At 48.7% G+C, this 20634-nt stretch overlaps 1 protein-coding gene across 1 annotated transcript; it reads right to left on the minus strand.

Moving 5' to 3' along the window:
- Positions 1–620: 620 nt before the first annotated feature.
- On the minus strand, positions 621–1453 carry TMEM174 (transmembrane protein 174). The gene is made up of 2 exons (XM_077138669.1): positions 843–1453; positions 621–729 (listed from the first exon to the last, which is right to left on the minus strand). The coding sequence occupies exons 1-2, from the start codon at positions 1451–1453 to the stop codon at positions 621–623; spliced, it is 720 nt and encodes a 239-aa protein (XP_076994784.1).
- Between the last annotated feature and the right edge of the window lie 19181 nt (positions 1454–20634).

Consider the following 20634-nt stretch of genomic DNA (forward strand, 5'->3'; position numbering starts at 1 on the left):
ACCTGGCGGCCAAGAGTGCCTGTGGCCGGGGACAGCACTTTTGCACGGTTTAGCCAGCTGTCTAATACTGCCAGATGTTATTATGCTACCAGGAGACACTATTTATTTTATCAGATGCTTATTTTGTTGCTTGCCGCCTTTAAGAGACACCGGACGACGACCAGGTTGTCAGGCAGGCAGTTCACTGAGGCTGAGAACACGCCCTGCGAAGTCTCCAGTTGGGCCTGTTTCCTTGTCTCTGCTTCCCTCCTACCCCACCCTCATCACCATGGAAATCCCCAAAGTCTCAAGAAGTAGTGATTTTTCTTGCGGCTGCTGGAGTTAAAATAATCGAGACACCAGTGCCCTCGAGCAGGGAAGGGGAGGGCTGGAAGATCGGATTCCTGCTCCTGAGCCTGACACAGCGAATTTCTTATGTAGGGGAGGTAGAAACTCTACCAGAAGGGAATATCCCCACCCCGGCCTGATTTTAGCTCTCCCGACACATCATGGCCCCTGCCCACCCCCACCCCCAACCCCACCCCAGCATGGACGGTCTCCGCCCTGCTTCCCGCTGCCTGCCCCGCAGAGACCACACCTGGTTGTGAGGGGACGACGATGTCAACGCTCCCCCTCAGAATTTAGTCTCTAGGAGGGACGGGATATATTTCCTCGTATGAGGGGGGAGAGAAGCAGGCACAGTCTCCGTCCTCCAGTTGTCCTTCCAGCTGGTCGGCACCGAGGCTTGACCTGAGGGTGAGCAGAGAACACAGATGCGCTCAGCGCCGCGCCCCGTCCGGGCAGGGGCCCAGCAGGGCCAGACGTGGGGGCGAGGAGCGCGCACCCCCGGGCCGCATGCGCACCTGTCCTCGGAGGCACCGTCGCCCTTGCCCGCAGCAGACGCGGCGTTCTCCCAAGGGTAGATGGTGGAGTACTGGGGGGGACTCGGCGTGGCGGCCACGGCCCCTCCAGAGCACAGGAGGCTGCACGGGCTCGTCGCTGGCTGCAGGTGGATGGTGCTCACCCCCAAAGTCTCCGGAGCGCCGGGAGGAGGGGGCATGTACTGCACCACGGTGGCCCCGTGGAAGGTGATGGGCTGGTTGATGCCAGTGAAAACAAACGACTGCCCGCCGGCTGTCTGCTCGGACTCCGGCGGCCTCTCCTCGCCCTCGCTGCACACCTGGCAGGACGGCATTTTGAACTTGCACACGGCAATCAGGATGAACGTTACCCCAACCGACAGCAGGATGGGCCCAAGGAGCTGGGTCCACTCAAAGTGGGACACGCCTTGGTACCTGACCCAGCCTATGATGGTGAAGGTGATCCCCACCAGCCCCAGGAAGATGCCGGAGAAGAGCAGGGTGGCGCCTGCCTTGTCGTCGTCGGACACCTGGATGTCAGCGGTGCTGGGGGTGTAAGGGGTGACAGAGAACACGTTGAGAGGGAAGTCCTCCAGGCGGGGGCCGTGCTGCATGGTCCCCGTGATGCGACCGCGCGCTGTCCGAGCGCCCAGGGTGGGAGAGCATCTGAGACGCGCAGAGGAGCCCCAGGCTCGGGTTAGCCACGGAGAACTTTGGGCATCTGTGGTTAACAGGGCATAACGCGCAGCGGGCTGAACTTTGTTTAGGAGAGCAAGGGTCTGAGAAATGAAGCTTGAAGTGTCCTCACATTGCCAACAATCGGAGGTGGCCGTTCTGCAATCCAATGGCCAGCTGTGTCTTGGATTCACTTTCACTCATTCAAAAAATATTTGCAGAGTTCCTCTTAGATGCTGGGAGGTGCTTTTCTAAATGTTTAAGACGCTGCTCTAAGACCCTAACTCCTCCTCCCAAAGTCAAGTTTGTAGAAGTGGCAGAGACACCTGCAGGTCTCCACAGTCAAGGGGGCCTCGGTTTGTCTGCCACAGGCTTGGGCACCGACCCCCATTTTCTGCTGGCAGACGCCTGTTGCTTGACTGTGTGTGTATTCTGTGCGACACTCACACTGCACGGACAGCTCTCACAAAGCTCTGAGGTCGTGCTCCTATCCGGCCAGCCCCACCTGCCTTTTGCTTTCAGCATTTGGGGTGTAATTCCTGCTGTGGAAGAGAGAAGACCCCAGGGGAAGACTTTCCAAGGAGTGCCACATCGGCAGAGGTTGAATAAGCATCAGGGGTAACCCATGTCACCGGACCCCAGACATCAGGCTTCCCGCCACCGCGGCTGCCCAGTCCTTCATCTCCAAAGTGAACAAACAGCTGCGTTTTCTGACCCTGCTACTTTCTGCAGCCAGACCCAAGCTGATTGGGGGAAGGCAGCCTGATCTGCACCGACCCGTCTGTAGTTCACAAGCACAGACCGTGGAAACAGACTCCACGAACTTGCTCCTCCGCAGTCCTCTTCCAACTCTCTCCCTTTACCTTTCCTAACCAGATTTTATCCAAGTTGAGGTTTCTCTTCTGCGGTTAAATACTATATCAGCTCTCCTTTATAGAATTGAATACTGAAGAAAAAACAGGCCCTTTTTCCCTAAGTTTGGTTCCCCAAACTTTCCTGGTGTTAAAAATCACCTGGGGCACTTTTTAAAAGGTGAAATCATAATTCCCACCTCAGACCAACAGGACCAAACTTTCCAAGGGAAGGGGATGGTAAGTGCCACCACCTGACTCTTACCATCAGGGAATTTTAGGAAACTTGAATTCAAGATAATTGCAGTGGCTTTTTGGTGACCAGAATTTTCCTCCACCAAAATGCCTCTCCTGGTACAAGATAAAGTTTGTAATCTCCAAAGTACTGCCAAACAGATGGGAGAGCAAGAAGGTGGTCCCCACAGGTAACTTGCCTAATGTGCCCTTGAGCAGTAAGGCTGGAGAAGTGATGTGATAGGACTGGCCTGCCCTTCTCCCACCGAGCTAGCTCAGTGGTCCACGGGAGCCAGCTCTTGTATTTAATCATAAAAATTCTGGCATCCTAGCCTGACATGCTTTTCAGACACTTGCCCCCTGAGTTAACAGTTAAAAATGCCTCTGGTGTTTTGAATAAAAAACCTAGACTTTCAAATTTGTTCTTCTAAATCATTCAGCTTACGCTTTCCATTTTTCTTTAGTGATTAAGAAAATAACTGAAAACACTAAGAGAGCAGGCTAGATATCATCTTCCGGCCTTGAATGCAGAACAGAAAGGTCAAGAAATTCCTCATTTACACTTTCAGGGACCCCTTGATGCACACGCTCCCTCCAAAAGTTCAAATTCTATCTAGACGGTAAATAGCCATTTTTTTTTTAAAGCTGATATTCATTGAACACTTAGTATGGACTAGGCACAATTCTAATATTTCATTATACATGGCATCATTTCATCCTCTTAATAACCAGTTGTAACCACAGATATCCAATTTTACAGTCAAGAAAATCATGGTGGGTTACTAAGCTATTGTGACTCGGCTCCAAACTCACCCCTCTGTACTCCACTTTGGCTGGGTCTCCACAGGCTACCTACATTTTTCCTTTGCCAGCTGGTGCAGGGCTAAGCCCCTTCATTGGAGGGAAGGCTGGCTCTCTTTGAGAAAGAACCCTGCCACACCACCACAAGTGTGTACCTTAAATCTTCTCCAAGCCTTCTTCAAAGGACATATTGCCACTTGGCCAAGCATTTTGGGGATTGATATACACTGGCTCTGAACTGACTAATTTCAGGGGACCCAAAATGCCACAGTGGTCCATTGTCAAAGTGAGGACATATGGTAGTCACATGATAAGTAGAGTTTTGTCTCATTTGAATCCAGTTGGTCCAGTAAGTCTGTGAACCCATCCTGCATTTATTTCCCCAGTTCCTGAATGCTAAATCAGAATAGATATATTCGGCAACTGGAAAATCCCACATTGGCTTTCTAACCTGTGAAGTGAGGATTGCTATCACAGAAAGAGCCAATAAGAAGTCCCTCCTTATCAAAATAGAAAAACAAAGCAACACCACGTTCCTTTGGGAATTACAGAGATCAGAGTCACCATCAAAGACTTGAAAGGTACAAGAGTGGTGCTATTGAGCAGACTGTTATTTAACTCCCCTATTTGGTCTGTGAAGAAAGCTGACAAATCTTGAAGAATGACTGTGTGTCATAAACTTAGTCTGGGGTGACTCTAATTGTAGCTGATATTCCAGGTATGGGTCTTAACTGGAGCAAACCATTGTAGCCCCTGCCCCATTCTGCAGTAATTGATCTGGCAAATGTCTCTTCTCTACATCAATTTATAAAACTCAACTTTTTTCTCTACATCAATTTGTGAGGACCAACAGAAGCTGTTTGCTTTGACCTGGTATGACCAACAGCACACCTCACAATATTAACTCAGAACTCCTCAAATCTCTTGTGCTCTGCCACAATGTAGACTACAGAAATTGTGCTCATCTTGCAACCTCACAGAACATCACACTGGTGTAAGAAATTAATCACACTATGTTTTGGGGATGCCAATAAGCAGGAATAACAAGTATTTAGTAAGATAAACATGATGACTGAGTAAGGTACATGTGAACCACAGAATGGAAACACACCCCACAAGATTTCAAGGGCTTGCAGTGATGGTGCAGTTTTGAGGACTTTAATGGTCTGAGTATATTGGACTCTTCCCCTTTAGGCTGAGAGACCAACTGCAGTTCTTTGGATCACCTGCCGCTAAAAAAGAGGTACAATGCTTGGTGGGCCATTTTGGATTCTGGAGGTATTATAAATCCATATTGAATTGGGCTGCCAATTTTGACCCTGCAGCAAATCCAGCCTTCAGCACAAGCAACTCTTCCACTTGGACTTTATGGCCCAGGACGCCTGAAGGATCTATGGTAATTAGAGATACTATGTAGCTCCTCTAGGACACAAGGACAGGAGAATCACAGCAAAGACCTCCAGGGTTTTAGAGTGAATCCACGTCATCTTCTGCAGGCAGCTGTTGTCCTTTTCAGACACCGCTTATGGTTTGTTACGAGGCCTTGGTAAAGACTAAGCGCCTCACTATGGGAAGTTCAGGGACCCAGTGGCCTGAGCTACCAACTGGGTGTGTCTGACCATCAAACCACGAGCTTAGGCAGGCACAGCCAGGATTCTTCATCAAGCAGGAACGGTATTTAAGAACTTGGGCGTGAGCTGCTCATGATTACGTGAACAGCTGGCTCGGAGCTTTTCACTTACTCCTGCTGCCTTGTGTCTTCCCTGCAGTCCAACCCTATGGCCTAATGGGGAGCTCCTTATGGCGAGCTGACCTAGATGAAAAAACTCAGGTCTAGTCTGCACTCAGTGTGGCACACAACCAGAAGTGGAAGCTGCCGTACTATCACATTGGCCGGAGCGTCCCTGAAACACAGCGCTGAATGGAAACCCTCCTGCTGGGCAGATGCTCAGGCAGCACAGGGTTGCCCAGTTTCTAGGCTGAGAGCAGCCAGAAGTACAGGTACGCATGGATTCATAGGCAGTGGTGAATTTTGGCCGGATTTCAAGGAATTGGAAAGAACAGGATTTAGAAAATTGATAACAAGAGATCTGGTGAAGAGGTATGGGGATATTGCAAAAGGGGCAGAGTGTAAAGATATTTGTGTCCCCTGTGAATAGTGGAACTAACTGACATGATCTGTGTGGCTGGCTATCAGTCAGTCTCTCCCCCCAGGTTCTTGGGTGCTTGTTCAATGAACCCATGTACAAAACTACTATGAAAGAAGGAATGGGGGCTCTGCACGAGCTACCATCACACTGATTGACTAACCTACATAAAGCTGAGCTTTCAATGTAGCACTCTTTGACTGTAAAAACTGATTTTCCCTTCTCCTTCTCCTCCTTCCCCTTAATATTTTATATAAGCCTTGTTGGTGGTGAATTTAGTCTTTATGTTACAGATTACTCACATGGGGCTGCCTGAATTTGAGGACTAATTAACATTACCCAGAGATGAAGACAATGACTCTTGGAACTTTGAATCTCACATTTGGGGGTGGGGGGGAGGAAGAGAGTGCCTTTGTTTGTACAGGGATCCTTTCATCTTGCTAGGCAAAAGCCTGAAGTTGCTTTTCTTTTGGTATACAAGTGCAAATATGTGTGGAAAGGTCTGCGCTCAGGCGAGTACCCAAAGGGGTGGGTTGCACCAGTTGTTAAGCCAAACCCACTCTTCTCTGCTGCGCTTTGTAGTGCTGGGGCTGGGATGCTGCAAACCGCACTTCTGCGCTCACAGCTGGTTCCCTGGCATGCTCTGCCCAGGGGGCATGGTGGGGGACTGCCAGATGGGAGGAGGGTGAAGAGATTGTCTCCGCCCTGTTCTGCTTGCGGTTTCTGTCAGTGTCTCCCCAGCAAGAGTTCCTCTGGCAATGGCAATTGATTCCAGTTGCCAGTTTTTCTCCCTCCCAGACCAGACCCATTGTGAGGAGATGCTTGCAGGGGCCAGGCGGTGCCCCTCCTGAGGGGTCCGTTCCAGCAACCTGGGCGTCCCCAAGCCCTAGGGTCTGAGAGCCCCAACTCTTCCCGGTGATCATCAGCCCTAGAAGGGCCACGGCTTCCTGTTACTCCAATGCTTCCTTTTTTGTCTTTTTAGCCCTCTGATATCTGCTTAACCAATTCCCTAGATTAATTTCTCTCTGTTAAAATAATCTCTGTGTTTCTGTTCTCTTGAGTGGATTCTAAGTGGAACAGAAATGGAGGCAAAATTAATAAATGGTAGAGCCGAGGTGGAGCCCAGGTGGTGTACTGGAGTCCCGTGGCGGCTCTAGAAGAGAACGGCAGCTCCGGTGCTGCTCCTTCCAGAGACCTGGCGTTTCTGAAGGTGTCGGCTCATTATTTTTCAGGTTGCAGGGGGTCTGAATGGATAATCCACAAATAGTCTGAAGTCTTGTTTTCTACGTTGAAAGCTTAATTTAATTCTTCATTCTACTCCATGATATGTGGGAATTCTTCTTTATTTCTAAATATTCAAATCACTTAATACCAAGGGGAAAAAAGCAATAAAATTCCTTCCTCTCCCCATGGAGCAGCATTTTCTATTTCATAATAACGTGGGGTTCTTGTTAAAGATGCAGATTCCCAGGCCCCACCTGAAACTAGCGAATCAGAAATTCCAAGTTGAGGCCCATAAATCTGAAATTATTTATAAGCTCCCAGGTGAGTCTTAGGCAGAGAACCCCTGGGGGGATGATGAGATGCTACTTCATTGAATACATCAACTTCAGAAATTTGTCCAGGGCGGGCCACGGCGGCTCAGCAGGCAGAGTTCTCGCCTGTCATGCTGGAGACCCAGGTTCGTTTCCTGGTGCTGCCCATGTAAAAAAAAGAAATTTGTCCAGTAGCCAGACTGGAAAACTGGCTTCAACGGGGAGTATCCTAAAATCCAGCATTCCAAGGTGGACATTGCAAAGCATCTCAAGAATATCACTTCTACTTTATTCTACTGATGGAGCAGGTCACTAAACTGACCAGATATAGAGGGAGAGAGTCAGAGTCCACCTGCCGACAGAGGAAAGTAAGGGTCACTTGGCGTAAGAGCATGTGGAGTAGGAGATACTACTGTACTGTCTTTGGAAAGATGCCGTCTGCCCCGGAGAAGCTATTCTTCACGGTATAGTCTGCAATACTGCTTGAATTTTTGTCCATATGGACATTTAATTGTATCCCAAGACTTTAGACCAACCATGTTGGTATGCTCATTCCTTCGTGATTGATTAGTAACTCATCCTCTCCACCTCCAACTTCCTGATGGAAGCTGCGAGGCCAACACTGTCAGAATTGTCAAAAATGCCAGGTTGTTCTGAATTTTTCTCAGTTTCTTGTATATTTTCACTATTTTTTAGACTTACGCATCAAACTTCCTGCTTAGAACCATCAACTCATACGCCCCATTAAAAATTGTAATTTTGAAATAATCATAGTTCAAAAAGATGAATAAAGAATGACATTAGAAACTTCAAAAACAGACTTTTCAGAGGTTGCTGGAAAGCTGTGGTGGGAAGTGCAACGAAGCATGGTTGTGTGTTTGTGAACAAACCATTCGATTGAACACATTGTGGCAGGAAGTAAGTTGCTTTGTGGAAGCCAAGTGTGTGTGTGTGTGTGTGTGTGTGTGAGAGAGAGAGAGAGAGAGACAGACAGACAGACAGACAGACAGACAGAGAGCGGAGACTGAATTCAGGGAAAAAAATTTCGGGGGGTGCAAGGGTGGTTGAGTGCTGGAATTCTTGCCCACCATCCGGGGGTCCTTGGCTCGATTCCCAGCCCGTGCTCTTCCCAAACAAACAAACACACACAAACAAAAATTCAACAAATGGTGCTGCAATGAGGGATGCACACTTGGAAAAAGAATGAACTGTGACCCCCACCTAACAGTATACAAAAAAAAAAAAAAAATCTGGTAAAGTGAGAAATCCATTTTTCAAAACTCTAGCAGCTCAGGCCCTGATGCTGCACTACAACCTGTTTTCACAGCAATGTGAACCACTCTTTGAGATCCCACCAGGTTCTCAGATAACACAAAAGAACCCAAAATGTCAACCACGTGTGGCACATGAGAAGAAAAATAAAAGAAAACCCTGAGTTTGGGCCCTCCCCTCTAAGGGATGCATCTCCACCGAACAGGACTCAGCCAGTGAAGGGGGGAGTCCGGGGAGGAATGCAATAGCGGGCTTCGTCCCTTGCTGACCTGTCCAGTCATTCGAACTGCACCTGACTGCAGCGGCAGGTGGCTGTTTGCAGTTCACCTTGGAAACCGGGTGGCTGGGTCACCGCTGTCTCATCACACGATGGGTGAGTTGAAAACTGCCCCCTGACGCTTCAGATTGTGCTCTGTTACATGAGGATTTAGGGTGGGGCCTCTGCTGTGCAGTTACTTACACCGTCCTTCTGCTCGGGCTCCCCAGTGTCCTGGCGAGGGCCACTCCTCTGTTTTACAGATGATTAATCTCAGGAAGAGGAAAGTATGTGATTTAACTGAGCAGCACTGCAGGAGAACGACCTGTTTTCCTACACTGTTCATAAAACTGTTCTTCCATGAAGGATGTACAGCTGGGGGCAAGGGATCTGCCTGGTTCTTTTTTTATAGTTATTCATTTATTTTTATTTTATACAATTTTACAGCGATAGATTCACATATTATATGATCAAAGTATACAATCAGGGGCTCACAATATCATCATATAGCTGTGCATTCATCATCACAATCCATCTTGGAACGTTTTCATTACCCCCAAAAAATAAAAGTAAAAGGAACACCAAAAACATCCCATACTCCTTATTCCCTCCCCTTATTATTTATTTATTCTTTTATCTTCATTTTCTAACTCATCTGCCCATACACTGCATAAAGGGAGTGCCAGTCGCAAGGTTTTCACAGTCACAGGGTCACTCTGTGAAAGCTCTGGAGTTACACGACCGTCATCAAGAATCAAGGAAACCAGTTCAACAGTTTCAGATATTTCCTTCTAGCTATTCTAATACCATAAAAACTCAAAAGGAATATCTATATAATGTGTAAGAATAACCTCTTCACTCTGTCTGGAATCTCTCACTCACTGAACCTTTGTTTTCTTTCATTTCCCTTCCCCTTTTTGGCCGAGAAGGCTTTCTCACTCGCGCGGTGCCAGGGCCAGGCTCATCCTTGGACGCCATCTTTCGCCTGAGTTCTTGAGCCAAGCTGGTATCTGTGGAGGTCAGGGCAGATGGTTCTCAAAGTTTTCACTCTGATGATACTTCTATTTTTACTGCAGCTGGACGGAAAGTTGCCTTGGGGCTGGAATCTAGGTCAAAGCAGCTGATATTTTCAGTGAATGCTGAGGTGAACTCCAAGGGCCCAGCTCTTGGTGTCGTGATCTCCTGGGCAGGGCAGGGCATAGCTGCCATCTGAACTCGGGAATTTCTGCGCATGTGCATTCGTTTGTACTGCTGTGTGTGATCGCTGGGTTCAGGTGTCAGTATGGCCAGCTGATGGTGCCCAGTTGTCTGTTCAGGCAAGCACTGGCCTAACCAGTACAAAAGGATAGTTTGTGGCTGGCTGATAAAGTAGAAGGCTAGTTTATTAAATCACAATTCAGTCGATTGCATCTATTTCAACTAAGACAGTGTCTTCTCTGAACGAGAGAATCCAATCAGGTAGAGTTGATCCAATCAGTTGAAGACATTTATGGGAGAAGAGAGAATTTTCACTGCGTCTTCAGCCAGCGAGGCTCACCTGTGGAGCTCATCCAGAACCTTCTGTGGAGCTCGTCCAGAACCTCCATCGGATAGTCAGGCCTGCAGGCTGCCGTACAGATTTTGGACTCTTGCCTCTGCCTGCTGCACAGTTTTTGGACTCTTGCATCCCCACGGTTGTGTGAGACACCTTTATAAATCTTATATTCACAGATTTCTCCTGTTGGTTCTGTTTCCGTAGAGAACCCTGAATAACACACTGTGAACACTTCAGTGACTTAGAACTCTCTTGTTAGCTCACAGGTTAGAAGTCTACCATGATTCAACTGGATTCTCCGAGGGCTTCATGAGGCTGAAATCAGGGTGTCACTCAGCTGGTCTCCGCACGCGAGGCCCCAGGGGAGAATCTGCTTCCACGCTCGTTCAGGTTGTTGGCGGGACTCAGTCCTGTCGGCCGCGCTCCTTCTCCTCCCGTGGTTCAGTCCACCTTCCGACAAGCGGGGGCTCTTTGGCTCTTCGAGTTCTTCTCATGCTATGAATCTCCTGACTTCCCGTACGTTCCGCTTTCTTCTGCCACCACCAGCTGTCGAAAGTGCACGTGACTAGATAAAACCTTTCTAAGGTCAACTCTGCCACCCCACACAAGATGGTCGCAGGAATGATGTGTCATCGCTGTCACAGGCTCTGGGGCGGGGCACGGGGACCTTTGGCAGGGGGGGCATTTGCTCCCCCCACAGCCTGGTTCCGTTGCGGAGGACAAAGAAAGTTGGTAAAGAATAAATGTGGCTTTCATGGGACAGCCTGCCCGGGGATGCGTCTGCCCAGACCTCAGCACCATTGCCGGGAAGATTGTAAGTAGCAACCCGCTTTGCATCTTCTGGGCCTTAACGTGTCCATTTTGCACTAATGCAGGAATCCTCAAGCTGTCTCACCCACGTCAGCATTGCCTGTAAACTTGTTAGAAATGAAAATTTGGATGGCCCCACTGCAGTCCCCTGAGCTAGAGCACCTGGCGCAGGGTCCAGACGTGTTGACGAGTCCTCCAGGTGGTTCTGATGCTCAAGTTCGAGAATTATTTTTATAAGGCAGATTGTGGAAATCAAAAGTAGAGGAGGGGACAGACAGACTAGAGAGCATCTAAGATGATGTCACTTCTAACAATCTGGATCCTGTGAATTCTATAAAAATCGTTACGTTGTATAAACCAGAGGATTCTCATTTGTGTGTGTGTGTGCACATGTGTGAACTTACACACGTGTGGTGGTTAAGAACACATGCTCTGAAGTCTTTTCCGGGATCAAGTTCTGGTTCCACCAGTTACTAGCTATCTAACCTGAGTCAGTCACTTAGACTCTCTGAGCCTCAGTTTCCTCAGTTATAAAAGGGGAGCCTACTTCTTAAGGATATAAGGATCAAGTGAAATAATACCAAGAGCACTTAGCAGAGAAAGTTCAAAGACTATCAGCTATAAGAATTTCATCTTGCTAAGTTTCCCTAACCTTTCTACCTGGAAACTTGAGGTGCTGAGTCCATGGCGGGGTTGGCGCACGTGAAGGAGAAGCATTTCCTAGGTCCTGAGGATGCGCTATTCCCAAAAGCAAAGAAGAACCTTCACTGACTCCTAGGGTCTGCTTAAGACTAACTTCGCGAAGGAAGTCAGTTAGGTAAAGTGCGTGCAAATCCCACAGTTCCTTTATCTCCTTCCTCTTCTGGGAAGCTCATAAACACAAGATGGAAACCAGGCCTGTGAATGCTGAATATTTGCCAAGATGTGGAGAGTGGGCTGGAAAACAGAGCAAGCCTTTGCTGTCTCTGTGTGTTTTTGTTTGCTTGCTTGTTTTTTCCTCTTCAAAGGAACAGAAATAGTTACGGCCTGGAGTCACGTCAAGACGTACCTCTGAAAAAAAGTTTAGGTGAGAAAAAGGTTGTCACTTGGGAGAGCATAAAGCAGCCCTGCCCCGACCACCGGGGCCTCACCAATGAAGTGTGAAGGATATTGCCAGAATTTGCTGAGGGTCCTGAATGGAGATGAGGCAGTTGGTCCAGAAACACGGGTGAGAAGAGGAAAGCGTCCGTCCTTCAGCAGGGCACTGTGGTCTTCTCAGCACCAGCTCCCAGACAGCCATGTTCTCAGTGGTGCTCACGTTGGGGGGTGGGGAGGAAGGCCACCCAGCCTGCATCGTTCCTGCCCGAAATGGAATCCATCCTCCCGCTGTAGCCAGGCAGCAAAACGAGGGGCTGCTCCCCACAGCTGCTCCCCTCCTGCGGCCGCATTCCCAGGCACCATGTGGCTTCCGCAGCCTCAGTGCCACCAACAGAACTTCTCAGCAGCGAGACACAACTCCGCTAGTAACCGCAGGAACTCTGGGCAGGATGCCATCTGGGTCTCCTCCACCTTCTCTGAGACACACTTCCTGGCAGCGATGAGGAGAAGAGTTCAAGCTTGAGGACAGAAGCATTACTAGAGATGGAATTCTGGCTGGGGTCTTAGGCAGCTGCCACCCTTTTCTGTGTCTGATGAAAGGTGAGAGCCAGGGGATTCTTTCCCCCACTCTTCTTGGAGAACGACCACCAGCTTCACACAGAGGTGAGCCCCCTGGAGAGATCTCAGAGGACTGTGTATCTAGTGGGTTTTTGGAAGGCTCCAAGCACAGAGAGTTAGAGGCCCAAAGATGCATTCCCAACTGCTCTTGCCATCCAATATTTCATTTATTACACATTAATGTCTTCTGCTTGTTAATCCATTTGGTCCCCTTTAACCAGATCAAACTTGTACAACTCTGGGATGTGTTTTAGTTTGTTAAATGCTGTCAGGATGCAACATGCCAGAAATGGAACAGCTTTTAAAAAGGGAATTTATTAAGTTACAAATTCACAGTTCTAAGGCCATGAAAACATACAAACTAAGGCATCCAGAAAAAGATACCTTGACTCAAGAAAGGCTGATCTCTGCATCTGGTTTCAAACAGCTTCCCCAGGGGTGTTTTCTTTCTGCATCTCCAAATGTCTCTCTCTGTGTGGCTCTGAAGAGTTTTCCAAAGTGTTTCCCTCCTAAAGGACTCTTGTAAGAGGCCCCACCTTGAATGGGTGGAGGCACATCTCCATGAAAACCACCTAATCAACAGGTCCCACCCAATTATGGAAACAACTTAATAAAAAAGATTCCACCCAACAGTACTGAGTCAGGATTAAAGAACATGTCTTTTCTAGGGTCACAACGGTTTCAAACAGCACAGGGTAGTTAAGGGCACTTTCTTCTCTCTATAACTAGAGAGCCCACAAATAATTTGATTCAAGTTAGCAAGAACTCTGATAACAGCACCCTGCAATACCGACAATGCTCATGAAATGTCACCATGGAAAGAACCTTAGAGACCAATAGCCAGAAACATGGAGATATTTTTTTAATGGTGCTGAGCAAAAAGTGCTGGGAACCACATGAGGTCTAAGGATAACATAATGTATGTAAATTAAAAGCACATACACACAAAAATATTCCTATCTTAAGAAACCACATACCAATTCAAGGATAAATATTTCCATTGATGTGGTTGCCTATAGGGGAAGAAGTTGACTGGTGCTGGGTATCAGGAAAGAAAGGAGAAAAGGAAGAGAGAGAAGGGGAGAGAGGGCACTTTCTTTAACAATGAAGATAGCGGACCATGCCTTGAGGAGTCCAAGTAATCAACCCTCTGAAGCTGAGATTCTAAAAATAAAAGTTAAAAAAGAAGCAAGTCACAGATGGAGAAACTGAGGCTCAGAAACATGTGTTGTTTGGCCCCTGGGTTTTGTTATCACTCTATGGCAGAGCCAGGATAAGAACCTGTGTATTTTTACTCTGACTTCGCTGTTCTTTCTACTCCATCAAATGTTGTACATGGACTTATAATACCTTGATTCCTTCCCTTCAAATGAGTAATTCACCTGGTTATTGATTTTTACCCAGAGAGGTTGATCATTGCCAGCCCAACACATACCTCTTCCTCAGAGGAGCTACCCCACCCACCCCTGCCCTGGGATAGCAACCTTGCTGAACACAGGTGACCCATCTCTCTTTCTCTTGGCTGATTGTCCTCAGGTGGGCAACTGACCCAAGGGCCACACTTGCCTGGATATAGTGGAAGGTGACCATCTTGGCTTCTTGGTACTGAGGGGGTTCCCAGGACACAAGACTTTCAACTTTAAAACCAGAAAAGTCCTGGGCCAACTGAGACAAACTGATCACCCTTGCTGGAAGAGACTTATAATTTCTGTGGGTAGGTTCCAAAATATAACATGGGCAGTCAGATCCTCAGTTAGAAATTGGGAACCAAGGGATTGAGGCAGTTTGCTGAAATAGAAGTGCAGAATCAGAAAGAAGGCAAGGAAAGTTGAGGAGCTGCCATATTTGATATATGTAAATAAAACTTAAGAGCAGAAACTGTAAGGAGAGGGTATGGTCAACCAAGAGAAGCGCAAAAGGCCCACCTTCATTCAGAGAAAAGCAGAGAGACCTGCCCCCAAGAGAAGACCATACAGCTAATGGGCAAATGCTCTCCTGCAAGTCTGAATACCCTGAGAGCTCGGTCTTGCTCTCTGCCCCATGTATGCACACCTTACAATAAACCCATTCGCTGCCTTTCTGTTTCTTGTGACCAAATGAGTCAGACCAGCATGATTAAAGTTTAGGAAAACCAGTTATACCAGCTTCCTCATTAGAAAGCACCATGGCCAATTTCAGAGTTTTGTGCAGACTCTTTCCAGATGCTTCTGTCTGAGAAACAGCAGAAAAAAGCTGTTTCTCCTTTTATTGTCAAGGAGGGGACTACTTTAGACGATTCTTCTCTTCTGTGTTAAATCTAGTTCTCTTCAGACCAATGCTGCTTCTTTTCCAAATCAAAAATAAATTAGCAAAAGCCAGCACACTTAGAAACTTCAGGTTGGGAAACCAAAGAGTGTCATTATCGATTCTTACTCACATTATCTGGACCTTTCTTAATTGACCAAAGCTGGCATAGCAGATTGTTTCCCCAAAAGTAGCCACAACAACATCTCTCATTTCACATTCTCTTCTCACATGGTTACTTTGACTTGCCTCTCATCAAGAGGTGGCGTCTATGTGCCTTGCCTTTGAAGCTGGTGGGCTTTTGTGATCTTTCCTTAGAGTATGGCAAAAGCAGCACTATATGACACGGAAGGCCAAGTCAGAAAACATTGGTCTCACTTTGTTCATTGAAACAATTCCTCTGGAAGCCTTCGGCCACCGTATGAGTCATCTGGCTACTCTGGAGCTGCAATGCTATGACACCCACAAGGAGAAAGAAACTGGCATGATTATGAGGTCCTGAGATGACAAGAAGAGAGGGAGAGAGATACTGGGCCAGGCCCTAGCTGCTTCAGCCCCTCTCTATTTGGATTACAACTGCATGAGAGACCCTGCACTGGAAGTGACCAGCCAAGCCCTTCCTTAATTTCTTACCCATAGCCAATGGTTTAAGAAAGATAATCAAATGATGTTTGTTGGTTTAAACCATTAAGTTTCAGGATGACTTTTTTGTTATACAACAACAGAAACCTGGAACAGCTGGCCTTGAAGAGTGGATAAGACCTGTAGCCTAACCTCTCTCCGGGTCACAGCTCCCAGCAGTGGGGACAGAAGGACCCAGTTAAGTGCAGTGAGCAACCCCACAGCAAGCTGAGAATATGATTTCATATGTACATGAAAGGCAGATTAAGGACTGGCCAAGCTCTTAAAAATTAGCTATTCACTTTACCAAAGGATTCACAAAAATATTATTTTATATATGCAAGTGCTTCAAATAAAATACAGAAAACTTTCTATTTACAAAAGTGAATTTAGACTCAACCCTTGAGGAGCATATCACTACCTGCTAAGCTTGTCTGGTGCATGACCTGCCATAAGTGATTTAAATGGCTGTGTTGTCTTCTTGACACTTAGAACCTTGGCAGCCAGCCCTGGTGGTGACAGACACATCAGGGACACGCGGACAACAGAATAAACATATGACAGTAGAGGGCGGGCCACGGTGGCTCAGCAGGCAAGAATGCTTGCCTGCCATGCCAGAGGACCTGGGTTCGATTCCCGGGGCCTGCCCATGTGAAAAAAAAAAAACATATGACAGTAGATACAGCAAAGGAGCAGAGCCTCTCTGAGGGTGGAGGGTAGAGAGGGAGCTGTTAGTGCCGCCTGTTTCCCCTTTAACAGTAGAACTCATGAATTTCTGCTGGGCCCGTAATTGTCTCCATCACCAAATGAACCTTGCAGCAGGTTGTGGCCATGGGACTCATTTCTGGCTAATGGGATGTGAGTGGAAGTGACGTATGCTGCTTGTGGGTTGTGCCCATAAAATAAATAGGCACCGCTAGGGCTTGCCCCTGGGTGGCGAAGGGGCACGTGGGAGCGGTGGGTGGGACGGGAACCGACGTGTTGAAGATGGCCACATGGTGGCATGGCCGGCTCTGGCCCCTGGAGAGCCTGGTGGGGTGGGGCCGCCCCGCTGGCCGTCAGCGGTCTACCTCCAGGCCAGTCTGTGAGGGAAAGTGTCATGCTTGCTGAAACAACGGATGTGGGATTGCGGCAGCTTAGACAGAAACTGTCTAGCATCCCAGAGAGACGGCTGGTCACCCCCAGTCCCTGCGTTCCCAGGAAGGAGATCATTCCACTCAACAAGACTTCGTGGTTACACTGGGAGCGGTGAGCAGGGGCGTGAGGGAAGCGTTTGTTTCTCCTGGGGGTGTGCCTCTCTAAAGAATTCAACCTGAGCCGTAGCACTGTGGCTGCCTGAATTCCCTGTAGCCCTTTCTGGCTAGAATCGGGACCTTGCAGGGCTGGCAGAGAAAGAGAAGAGGAACAAGGTGGAAGACCAGGGACGGGGAGTCGTGGTGGGCCTTTCCGAGCTGGACTCCGAATGGACAGAAGGGCCTCTGAGTAGAGGCTGCTCCTTTGCCAAACCATCCCACCCGTCCTGCAGCCCAGGGCCTGCCCCTGCCAGCGGCTCCCACTGGGCCCCAGTCGGAGACTGCCCGCTGCCATGGGCAGTTGTGCCCTGGCCAATGGCAAGGTCAGCTCCTGCCTCTGGGGACCGCTTGGCAGGGCGGGCCATGCTCCTGAGGGCTCGGCTGAAGCTGGACCCTGCCGAGGGCACATCCCTGGTCAGCAGGTCCCCTGCCATCCTCCCTCCCTCCTTTCCTCCCAACAGCACTTCCTCAACATAACACGTGCACACAAACCCCCCATCGAAGGCTCTGTCTCTAGGAATCCCAACCTAGGACAGACTTCTGGGAAAAGTAAATAAAAATTGTGCACTATCAACTGAAATCTATGGGTGAATTATTGTGATTGGCTAGTAATGTGCTCTACCCGTATTGGCTTCCAGCTCTTCCTGTGTTTGGTGAAGGATTTATCACACTCTCACTCAGGCTTCCATTTAACAACATTCATGGAATACCCATGATATGCAGCAAGTGTTAAACAAAACCTGATTTCTAAGGTCAAGGGGTTTATAATGAAGTAGGGGGGACTTACTGGTAACCACAAACTGCTTCAAGATAGAATAAAATATGAATGAAAATAAAGCTAAATACAGTACTTTTAGAGTCTAGAGAAAGGGGGATTACTTTTGATTGAGAGAATCAGGAAAAAAGAGCACACAGAGGAGGCCACATCAGAACCGAGTCTCAAAGGCGGTGGGATTCTGGTAGGTGGGAGGCAAAGGGAAGATCATTCCAGAAGGAGCCGAGCATGCAAAAGGCACAGCCCCTGGGGATGCTCCCTGTGCTGCTCCCTGGCACACTTGTCTGCTTACGGCGATGCTGCTTCTCGCTCCACCCTCCGTTCTGGGTTGACTTTTCAGGTTTGATTCTCAGAGGACAATATCATGTCCCCCATTTGTGTATTTCTGGAAGGAAGTCTTAGCACAGCCCCGAGTATTGGTTTCCTAGGTGACTCAAGCAATTGCCATGAGATGGTTTGGCTTAAGCAATGGGAATTTACTTGCTCATGGTTTTGAGGTTGGGAAATGTCCCAATCAGGGCATTATTAAGGTGCTGCTTTGTTCCCCAAAACTGTGGCATCCTGGAGCTGACTGCCAGCCACCTTCAGCTCCTCTGCCGTGTGCCAAGGCACGTGGTGGTGCCTCCTGAGCTCTCCCTTCTCTTCCAGGTTCTGGTTCAGCTTCTTGCTTCCTGTGGCTTTCTTTCTCTGTCTGAATTTCAGTCTCTTACAATGGGCTCCAATAATAGAATTAAGATCCATCTGAATGACTGGGACACACCTTAACTGAGGTAACCTCACCAGAAGGTCCTATCGTCAGTCCACAGGAATGAGTTCAATTTAGATGTTTTTTGGGGGTACACACAGCTCCAACCCACCGCGATGGGTACTAACTCCTCCCTTGCAGTCCGAGAGCAGAGCCCACTGTGCTCCCTGCGGCAGCCACCATGGGGCCTTGCTAATGGTCAGTGGCTGCAGGAAGGACAAGAGCCCTCCCTGGCCCCTGTAGCCTTAGGTCAGCACCCACTTGGGACAGGAAGAGCCGCTGGGGGTCTGCTCTAAAGCCCCTCCCTCCAGGTAATGAGCACCCTTGAGTCCAGCACTCCTGGACTCTGCAGCTTGCGCGCGTTCCTTGAGCCTGCTGCCCGCATCCCCTCGGGAGAGACCCTGTCCTGACACCAGCGTGCGGCCCGGGTCCTGGAACACTTTGAGACAAGGACAGAAACCCATTGTATTTGGGTTTGTTTACTGTGGACACTAAAATGACAGTAAAACAAAACTCTCTTTGGGTCTTTGATCCACCTGTTTTGTTAGTCCCTTTCCAGTGGGAACGGACCCAAGTCAAGTTAGAAAAACATTTTTAAACCCTAAATAAAGAACTTAGGTATGTGAGAGAGCTATCACCGTGACAGGCCATATGACTTTTGTCTTGCCCAAGAGATGCAAGACAGCGGGGTGATTTCAGAGGCCAAAGCAGCAATAACTAAAAAGACCCTGGATGGGGGTGGGGTGCCAGCCTGTCTGTGAAAGTCCCTGATTCCGTCTGGTTCCACTGGGCCTGTTTAGCCACAACGAGGATCTGTGCGCCAGGACCCTCCGTCCAACTCTTGGTGTGCTTTTGTGTTTTCTTCTTTGTATCTTTCTCTGCTTTGCTTTTTTTTCCATTTCTTTCAATCGCTCCATGTCTTTGCTTTTCGGATCATCTCGGACTGTTCATGTATCTGTTTCTTCATTTCCCTCTCTCCTTTTGGACTTTCTTCCCGAAAGTACTTCCTGGAAGCAGATCTAGATGAACACCAACACACAGCATGAGGCTTGTTTTCTGGTCCTTTCTGAGGCTGTGTAAGGAGCGTGCTTTACCCATAAACCAGCTGCGTGCCGTGGGTGCCCTGCTCGCACCTCGAAACACTCCGTATCTTTGCCCCACCTCCCTTCCTTCCCTCGCGTCACACAGTGTCTTTTTGCTGGGCCGCCTACAAATGAGTTGCGTTCTCCTCGCTCCATCCTTGCTCTCGTTATGATCCTGCCACCGCCTTCACTGTCCGCTCAGACTTCCAGCACGCTGAGGTCTCTGGACGCTGAAAATAAAACCCTCTCCTTGCCTCACCTTTGCTTTTTTCTGTAGCCGTCACGGCGTCACAGCAAAGGTCTTGGAAACACTTGTTCGTTCCGTGTGTCCCCAACTGCTCCCCGTGCAGGCACTACCCACCCACACTCGGGGACTTAGCCTGGCCCTATCTACAAAGCCCATCAAACTCCCCAATCCAGTGACTCTTTTTCAGCCCTTCTCCTCAGGAACGTTTCTGTAACATTCCACACCATGCATCAACCATATTTCTTGAACTCAGCTCCCTCACCTGTCAAGGTGTGAGACCTCACAGCTCCTCTCTCTCTCTCCTCGGCCCAATATCTTATCTCCCTTCCGGGCTCTCCTCCATTTCCGACCTCCTCAAGGTGTCCATTTAAAGGAGGACTTCCAGATTTTTAACCCTTGCCTCATTATCTCCAAGACCTCACCAATCCAAGACTCTATATACCGGGAGCTCTGGGCAGTGGCTCAGAGTGGCAGTGAGCTCTAGTCTGAGAGCAGACATTCTTATATTTGTGTGTGTGTACCCACGTGAGCCTGGTTTTCACTGTTTACCAAACGGGGTCACCGGGGCCTTGACTCTCCTGTGCCTTTGGCTATGAGGCTTTCAGCTTAGCTGGCAGAACTCAGCCAGCAGCTCTCTGTGCAGGCTCAGAGAATGGTTGAGGAATGCAGGGGGTGGACCAAGTTTACCACTCACTTCCCTTCCATGAAGAGCAATGGAGCAGTGGCCCGAGCCCCCAGCCACCCCTGCACCCAGCCTGGGACCTGTCTGCTGGTGCTCCTGGCGCGACACGTTGGACCCTCCCTGCGCCAGAGACCAGCCCAGGAAGCCAGAAGCCCAGCCAAGCCCCAAGCAGGCACCCACGCCAGCACAACGCTTCTGCCCACACACACGGCGCTGTTTGTTCTGGAACTCTGTTCCAGGCAAGCACGTAGAGGGATT

This window comes from Tamandua tetradactyla, chromosome 21 (genome assembly GCF_023851605.1).
Source record: "Tamandua tetradactyla isolate mTamTet1 chromosome 21, mTamTet1.pri, whole genome shotgun sequence".
Lineage (NCBI taxonomy): Eukaryota > Metazoa > Chordata > Mammalia > Pilosa > Myrmecophagidae > Tamandua > Tamandua tetradactyla.